The 8,511-nt window shown below is 56.5% G+C and overlaps 1 protein-coding gene across 2 annotated transcripts in view; it reads right to left on the bottom strand.

Moving 5' to 3' along the window:
* Positions 1 to 8,511, bottom strand: part of DVL3 (dishevelled segment polarity protein 3) — a 14,596-nt gene continuing 6,085 nt past the window's right edge. The window contains exons 3-16 of one of the 2 annotated variants that reach the window (XM_007468938.1): positions 7,890 to 8,011; positions 7,635 to 7,769; positions 7,335 to 7,424; positions 7,064 to 7,157; positions 6,779 to 6,848; positions 6,002 to 6,141; positions 5,758 to 5,834; positions 5,582 to 5,649; positions 5,309 to 5,426; positions 4,546 to 4,688; positions 4,180 to 4,347; positions 3,206 to 3,214; positions 713 to 928; positions 177 to 613 (exon numbers count right to left, since the gene is read on the bottom strand). In XM_007468938.1, coding sequence (XP_007469000.1) covers positions 177 to 613; positions 713 to 928; positions 3,206 to 3,214; positions 4,180 to 4,347; positions 4,546 to 4,688; positions 5,309 to 5,426; positions 5,582 to 5,649; positions 5,758 to 5,834; positions 6,002 to 6,141; positions 6,779 to 6,848; positions 7,064 to 7,157; positions 7,335 to 7,424; positions 7,635 to 7,769; positions 7,890 to 8,011 — 1,887 coding nt within the window. Of the gene's footprint in view, positions 614 to 712; positions 929 to 3,205; positions 3,215 to 4,179; positions 4,348 to 4,545; positions 4,689 to 5,276; positions 5,427 to 5,581; positions 5,650 to 5,757; positions 5,835 to 6,001; positions 6,142 to 6,778; positions 6,849 to 7,063; positions 7,158 to 7,334; positions 7,471 to 7,634; positions 7,770 to 7,889; positions 8,012 to 8,511 lie in introns of both variants that reach the window. The other variant, XM_007468937.1, reaches the window with a different exon arrangement.

The following is an 8,511-nucleotide window of genomic DNA, read 5'->3' as shown; positions in this document are numbered from 1 at the left end:
GGGGCTGCAGTGGCGATCAGGTGCACCCTGCCCTCGCTGCACCCAGCGAGCGGTTAGCGGGCCTGGATTTAGTTCCATTTATTTCCCTTTCAGGTACCAAAGTAAAAAAGATGGACGGAGAGAGGGACGCGGCCTGCCCGGGGCGGGGTGGGATGGAAGTGGGGAAGGGGCCCTGCTCACATCACATCCACAAAGAACTCACTGGGGTTTCCCATGGCCATGCGGAAGGACTGTCTGCTGGCGGTCAGTTCAGGGGGCACGGAGGCCAGGTCACGGCCCGGAGGGGCTCCCGGGGGCCCCATGGCCGCAGGCGGTGGGGGCATCATCAGCATGGGGGGGCCGTAGAGAGGGGGCACCCCGGGGGGGCCGTAGCTCGGGTGCGTGTGATGGCTGCGCAGGCTGCTGGCCAGCGAGTGGTGGCTGCGGTGGCTGTGCTCGCTGGCGGCAGGACCCGAGCGCTCGCTGGGCGCCCGCTCCCGCGCCCCCCGCAGGCTGCTGCGGGTCGTGTGGTCCGACTCGCTGCCGCTGCCGCCCGACTTCGAGTCCCCGGTCTTCGGGTCCTTCTCCTTCCGCCGGTCCCTGCCGCTACGGTTGGAGCCACTGCTCCGGCTGCCTGCAGGGGACAGGCAGGGACGGGGTGGGGGACACTCAGAGCTTGCAGAGGAAGCCTGGGGCTCGCCTGGGGCTCCCTCCACGACCCCCGCCGCCTTACCTTCACTGTGCTGACTGCTGGCGCTGCCCCCGCCATAGCTGTACCCCAGCTCGGGGAAGCCTGGGTGCGGGTTGTAGGGGTGCGGGGGCGGCGGGTATTGGTAAGGGAAAGCCATGGGCCAAGGGGCAGCCCCTGGGTGCGGCAGAGGGGCCAGCGTGTCCTGGTCGGAGGCGCCGCTGGAGCCATCATGATCGTGGAGGGAGAGGTTGGCCATGTCTGTGGAGGGGAGGGGAGGGCATCTGAGCTGGGTCTATCCCATGCCTTCGCACCCGCAGTCAGCAGAGAGATGCCCAGCCTCGGCCCGGTGGGTGCATTTGGGAAGACAGTGACAGCAGTGGCAGTGTCCCACCAGAACGGGAGGAAGGACAGGCCAGAGATCTCTCACTCCTTCAGACCCGCTCTGTCACCCTCCAGAGGTGGTGGGGAGGGAGATCCTGCAGAGCCATCCCCCGAGAAAACCGTCCCCAGGAAGGCCCTGAGTCACCACTTCAGATGCTCAGTGCCAAATCCCAGTTTCTCCTCCTTCCTCAGTGGGCTGGAGGAAGGGGCAAAACTCTTGCTTGTCAATCGCCCCCCCCACTCTGTTCCCTTACGGGAAGGGTAGGGTGGGGAATATGGGAGGCCGAAATACCAGACAGCCGCCAGCTCCTGCATACCTGCCCTTCCTCAGGTACAGTACAAGCACTTCATCTCACGCAAACGTTACCACCCCAGGAGGAAGGTATTAGTCACACTTTTTCCAGATGAGGAAAGTGAAGTCTAGAGAGGTTAAATGACCAGCCTGAGGTCAACCCAAACTGCAGCCAGAGCAGAAGCTAAGAGTTGCTTACTTTCTCTTTACCTTTCCAGATGAGGGCATTAGTAAGGAGGAGGGAACAGTTTGGGGAGATTTAGGTGAAATTTTGCCCTCCTCACTCACTTAGGACTAAAAAAAACACCCATTAAAAGCCAGAATGAACACAGGGCCTTTCAGAGCCTCTCCACACAGAAGGCCCTTGGCCCAGATCAATTTTCTGGTGCTTCTGGGGAGGGTGGGAGTGGGGTGGAAGAAACAGAACAACTTAGATGCCTCCTCTGTGCCCTCCACCCCATTCCCAGCCAGGCCTAGTTCTTCACAGCACTTGAGTCACTGCACTAACATTACTTCTTTCATGACTCTGACTCCCCAGTAAACTGTGCACAGGCAAGGTTGCTCCCACCAATGTTGGAACTATCTGGAAGGGAGTATAAGAGGCCACTAGACCTGCCTGCCTGGGACACCCCTTGTTCACTGGTCCCTGGTTCTCTGGGACCACCCGTACCAGGTCCCAGAGCTCTGAGAGAGCTGCAATTGCCCAGGAGCCAGCTGCTGGATACAGACTGAGCCCTTTGTTACAAGCCCTTAAGAGAGCTGAGCCAACCTTACAGGGGAGAAGAGGTCAGGAGAGGGGGCTGGGGCAGCCTACGGTGTCTACCAGCCAAACCATCAACGAGTCAAGGCCGGCAGCTAGCATGAGAGGTGGTGGTGGTGGGAAGCAAGGGCGTGCCCCGGTGACCACTTCAGCTGCCAGGCTGTCATCCCATGGGGAGTGACTGTGTGCTCCGGGGGTTACCCAGGTCCCCAGCTATTCCCTTTGAGCCTGCTGTACTCCCAACTGAGAAGACCTCACCAGTGAGAAGGAAAAGACCCGTCCTGTCAGCATCTCCCTGAGCTCGGCTTCTGCTGGACTTGGTCCATGGGTAGGCGACCCAGAATGCCCCTGGGATGGAACAATGTCTCTCTGAGCAAAAGCCACAGCTATCCTGAGAAGCTTTATGTACCCATGAAGGTTTGGGGCCAGGGCTCACTTCTACTAATGATGATAATAATAGCCGTATTTGACTGAGTCTAAGAAGCCATCGATTATAAGATGCACCCCAATTTCAGAGATACTGAAATGTGAAAAAAATGTTCATCTTAGAACTAAATATATGATAAATGGACAACTTTTTTAGAGCAATTACTGTGGGCCAAACATGGTGCTAAAAGCATTACATACATTATCTTATATCATTCTCAAAACAGATCTGTAAGTTTTACTGTTATCTCCATCTTACAGATCAAGAAATCAAGGCACTGAGAGGCTGTTTCATTTACTCATGTTTACACAGTAAGGGTGGAGCTAAAATCTGAACTCAAAACTAACTCCAGGGCTTCCCTGGTGGCACAGTGGTTGAGAGTCCGCCTGCCGATGCAGGGGACAGCGGTTCGTGCCCCGGTCCGGGAAGATCCCACATGCCGCGGGGCGGCTGGGCCCGTGAGCCATGGCCGCTGAGCCTGCGCGTCCAGAGCCTGTGCTCCGCAACGGGAGAGGCCACAACAGTGAGAGGCCCGCGTACCGCAAAAGAAAAACAAAATCAAAAATAAAAACTAACTCCAAAACCTTATGCATCTATTACTACTCCATGGAGCCATGCCAGAGCTGCTGAGGGACAGGGACCCCACCCAGCCTCCACCAGGGACTTATGCTCCACAAGAACAACCTTTCTAGCCCCTAGAACCTAATCTGAAGCATTTTAAGGGCTAGCTTTTGGACTCCAGCCAGCACCACTGGGCTGAGAGAAGCCTTCCTCAGACAGGGGTGGCTGCTGGGGCCGTGCTTCAGCTCCCAATCCTGAGCACTGCTGTCCTGTTTTGAGGACTCCTCTTCCCGAGAGCTGTCCACAGGCTCCGGAGAATGGGGGTTCCCTACATACTTCTCCTGCTTAATAACCCTCATTGGCTTTGTACTCTCTCAGGATGAAGTCCAAATTCCTTGGTACAGCTTACAGAGTCCTCTACAGCCTGGCCCTGACAGCTTTTCCAGCTTCACTGAGAGGAACAACCCCACCCTGAGAGGTCTGAGGAGGCTGTGGACTTGAGGCCTCAGGCCAGCTCCAGGACGTCCTGCCTTAGTGGAAGCTGCTTGGTGCTGTGAGGGTGAGCAGGGGCCAAGGCTAGGAACTCTGTTTGGCCTTGCTGTGACAATGTTTCTGCAGCACCACACACCTAGGACAACCCTGATGGTGGGAAGAACAAATGATCTGGAGCCAGAAAGACCTAGATCCAAGGCCTAGCTCCTCTGCTTCTAGCTGTGAAATGTGGGATGGACTGCTTAACTTCTGTAAGTCTCAGTTTCCTCATCTGAAAACAGGGATAGTAATCCGTCTCCCCAAGGGTTGTGGGGAGGTTGTGAGGCTTGAATGAGAGTGAGATGTTGCTTTAGAAACAATCAGCACGGTGCCAGGCACAGAGCAGGCACTTAGAAAATGCCAGCCCCCAGAGGGGGATGTAGGGCAGGTAAAGAAGCTGGACTGGGCTCTGCCTCTACCACAGAACTGTCAGGTCTCGAGGTTCCCCCAGCTCTGCTACCCCCTCATCTGGGTTCCCTAGAGTCTGCTGCCACATCCCCGGGCAACTCTCCACTTCCAAGCAGGAGACAGGGCAAGGAGGTGGGGGAGGCACGTACTGCCACAGAGGTCGCCGAAGATGTAGTAGCACTGCTCAGAGAAGGTGATCTTGTTGACAGTGTGGCGGATGAAGCCGGCCTTCAGCAGGTTGCTGGCGTATTTGCGGGCCTCTCGCCGGTCAGTGAAGCCTTCCACGTTGTGGTACAGCCAGTCCACCACATCCGAGCCTGAGGGCAAGGCTGCCACTTGACTGGGAGGCCCACCTGACCTGGGCTCTTCTGGCCTCAAAGAAGCCATGAGGCTAGTGCTGATTCCAGCTCAAAGGAGTGGCCCAAGGGAGTTCTTGGCCCCCCCCCCCCACCCCCGGCCTGCCCTGCCCCACTGCTCTCCACCCTGTCCTTTATCCCACCATGGGGCCCTCTCACCGATGAAAGCATTGGGGATGGTAATCTTGAGCCACATCCTGTCACGGACCTCCAGCCCAGATTCAGGGGAGGCCATGGCTTTTACGATGGCGGCCATGTCACTGTGGATGGACAGGTGGAAGTCGTCTAGGCCTGGGGGTAGGAGGCAGAATGGTGAGGCAGAAAGGGGCTATGGAGCTAGGTACACAGAAGTTTGCATTCCAGCTCTACCACCTAATAGCGTGGACCAATGTCGAGCAAATTACCGATTTGTTGGACACTCAGTTTCCTCTTCCATAAAAATAGGGACTTTAGTATCTATTTCACAGGATATTTAAAGAGATAATTAAATAGTGTAAATGAAGGGGCTTAGCCCAGTGTATAATGCGTGCTATGATAATAAAAAGGCAGTCATTTACTGAGTGCTTACTTTATGCCACACTGTGACTGATGCTTTACTTGTATCCTCTCATTAAACCCCCAGGAACCTGGTAAAGTGCATATCATTAGTCCCATTTTACGAGAGGAAACTGAGGCTTACTGAGTGCTCAGTACAGGTTCAGAAGCAAACTCTGTTTGGTGAGGGTCAGCATCCACTGAGGAAAACTGCAGAGTAAGGCAGCTGGAATGAACCGAGTCTCCTCCTCTCCAGCCCCCTCTGACGCTCAAGCAAGAAGCTCCAGGTGGGCCTTCAGCAGTCCCTCCCAGCTGGCCCTGTCTGCTGGGCCCAGGGGTCAGGGTGGGACACTCACGCTCTGTGTCAGGGATGGAACTGGTGATGGAGGAGCTGGTGGAGGTGATGGTGCTCAGGGAGGGGCTCATGCCGTAGGCAGGGAAGGTGCCGGTCATGGCTGCAGTGTGGGAGACCCAGGCCGCGGGGTCAATGGGCCGGATGGGCTCGCCTGTGGGGAGGATGAGGTGTCAGGGGCTGCCTGCCCTGCCTACTGCCTGGCCCAACAGGGTAGGTATGAGGGTTCAGGGTAACACAGAAGGAAGGAGAGATAGGGCTCACATAGGTCAAGCACCAGCTTTAGGGCCAAATGCCCCATCCACTTACTCCTGGGCAGTGTGAAGCACCCACGTGGACTTGGGTCCCAGCACTTGGCTACAGTCAAGGTGATGGGCCTGAAAGCAAGGGTGTCCCTAGTAAGGGCAGGATGTGCGGAGGCCAAACCAAGCCCCTCGCCTGATAGCCAGAAATACCTGCCCCCTCCTCCCCAATGCCATCCATACCCTGGTTTGTGCACGATCTCCCGCAGTACCCGGACCGCGTCGTCATTACTCATGTTCTCAAAGTTGATCTCGTTTACCTGGGAAAGAGGACCAGGAGTGGGATAAGCAGCTGTGCTGGGGAGGTGGGTGGGGAAGCTGAGTTTGGTGGGCCAGGGGGTCTTCCCCTTACCAAGAAGCAGGGTACAGATGGCATGGACATCTCCCCATCCCTATCCATACCACCACCCACGGTGGGCAATGGTACCTGTAACAGCATATCTCCTGGCTCGATGCGTCCATCAGCAGCCACGGCCCCCCCCTTCATGATAGAGCCAATGTAGATGCCTCCGTCACCACGCTCGTTGCTTTGGCCCACAATGGAGATACCCAAGAAGTTATACTTTTCTACAGGGAGTAACAAGACCTTGAGAGAGGAACCAAGCTCCTACCCAAATTCCAAGCCCCATAATAGAAAAGGGTAGAAAGGCACAAGAACTAACACTTATTGGACCTGAGTCAGGCACTGTATTCCACATGCTCAAACATGCTTTCACTTGATCCTTGTTGGCTATGAGGTAGGGACTCAGTCCTGTTTTACAGAGCAGACAACTGAGGTTCAGAGAATTTAAGTGACTTTTCTAAGCCATGAAGTGGCAGAGTCAGGATTCAAACTCAGATTTAAATTCCAAAGTTGCGGCTCTTTTCCCTACATCCAGCTATCTCCTAAAGAAGAGCACCTAGGGTAGAAATCAGAGAGCAAGAATGCAGTGCCTGAAAAATGGGAAGGCGGGAGGAATCAGAAATCACTTCCTCTAGGAAGTCTTCCCGGATGCCATTCTCTGCGTCCATAGTTCTCTGTGCTTATCTCTGTCATAGCCCTGATCATGAGATACTGAAGTGATCAGTGTATGTACCAATTTATGCTTATGAAAGAGAACTTCTTGAGGGCAGGGAACGTAGCCTGTGCCTCTCTGAACTCCTCGAGTCTGCCCAGCGTCTGGCACGTAGCAGGTGCTCACGAGAGTTGTTTCACCAGACTCACCCATGTTGAGAGTGACCGTGATGATGTTGAGTGACATGGTGGAGTCCGTGATGCTGCTGAAGGACGAGGACTGGAACAGACAGAGGCCCTGAGCAGCAGGCAGTGCTGGCAGGAACTCACTGCTCCCACCTGGCTCCGCCTCAAGGTGAGCCCTCAGCACCACCTCCCCTCTCAGGTTCTAAACCCTGACCCAAGGGGAGGGGTCTAAGGAAGCACAGACTCTGGCCCTGCCTGGGCAGGAGGGCTCGGTCTGCTCCCACCCACCCTAACATCTCAGCTCCATACCCTCTCAATCCGCGAAACCTTCTGCTTCCGCCGCCGCCGCTTGTGTCTTCTCATGAGGCGTGAGGCGCTGCTCTGCTCTGTGGAGCTACTGAACCTGTGGGGCCCACAGTCATTCCCCACCGAGCTGGCCCAGCCCTGCCCCATAAGAGGCACCGCAGGGCCCAGGTCCCCCCCACCAAGCCCAGGTCCCGCCCAGAGGCCCAGCATCCTCAGGGTTCAGGGCTCCTCCGGGGTCACCTGTCCCACAGTACCCATGAAACCAAAGCCCCACCTGCTGGTGGAGTCATCCTCATCTGAATCAAAGAAGCTGGTGGTTTCCAACTCGCTGCTCATAAGGGTGGATGAGCTGTCATAGCCCCCTGGCTCTCGCCGCCGCTCCCCCTTTGCAGTTCCATTTAGCCGGGTTGCTGCAGGAGATGGAGGCAGCTGGGTTCACAGATGCAGGAGAGAAGGAGGAGCGAGGAAGGAGCAGGGGCTGCACTGGGGCCAGGCATACCCAGAACTCAGGAAGTAGGGCAGAGAGGTGGGTAGCTGACTGGAAGCTGCGGGGGGGGGGGGGGGGGGGTGGGGAAGGTGTCTGTGCAGGGAAGACGCACTGTGCTCTGGGCCATCCCTCCGTCGTGGCCGCTCTCGCTGGGCAGACACCAAGGAGTCAGTCTCTGTGTCATTGTCCAGGTTCTCCTGGCTGCCCCCACCAGCATGAGGGCTGCAGGGAAGAGAGGACTTGGTGGGGGAGGGGGCCGGCTGGGGGCTCCCTCCCCCAGCCCTGAGCTGAGCTGACGCAGCCCTCCCCCATGGGCCCTCCCCCCCCTCAGGTCACACTCACTGGAAGGATGGGGGCCGGGAGTCCCCAATGCCTCCTGTGCGCTCCATGGGCGGTGGCAGTTCCGATGGGTTGTCAGCACAGAAGGGAGCTGGCTCTGGGTGTGAGCCCTCAGCCGACACCAGCTGATGGGGAGAAAATGCATGGATAGTAGGGCGCAGGGGCCCCAGGGAAAAGGGGATAGTTGGCTTCTGGCAGGGCACGAGCCTTGGGGAGAATGAAGCAGGGGACATGCAGGGAGAAGAAACAGGACTGTGTTAGGTCAGCTGAGATGAGTAATGGACTCACTGCTGGGTTGATGAGGAGGCTGGGAGGCATGGGTTGGTGAAGTGGGATGGGGGCAGAGAACAAGAGTCAGAGGTCCAAGGTAGAGGTCAGCAAGTGACAGAAGGGAACCTGAGGCAAAGTACCTCAGAGGACATAGGAGACGTTTTCGTCTCCAACGTGTATTTCTGTCTCTCTCTTTTCCCCCTTCTCGCCACTCCCTCACTTTTCACCAAAGCTATAGAATCTGGGGTGAAGGTCAGTTCAGTTAGAAAACTCAAGGAATATTCAGATACTGAAGCATAAAACCACAGTCTCAGCAATGCCTTTCCTCCATTCAGCCCACTGCAGGAATGCTGGT

This window comes from Lipotes vexillifer, unplaced genomic scaffold (genome assembly GCF_000442215.2).
Source record: "Lipotes vexillifer unplaced genomic scaffold, Lipotes_vexillifer_v1.1 scaffold263, whole genome shotgun sequence".
Classification (NCBI taxonomy): domain Eukaryota; kingdom Metazoa; phylum Chordata; class Mammalia; order Artiodactyla; family Lipotidae; genus Lipotes; species Lipotes vexillifer.
This window is presented reverse-complemented; position numbering and strand designations above follow the sequence as displayed.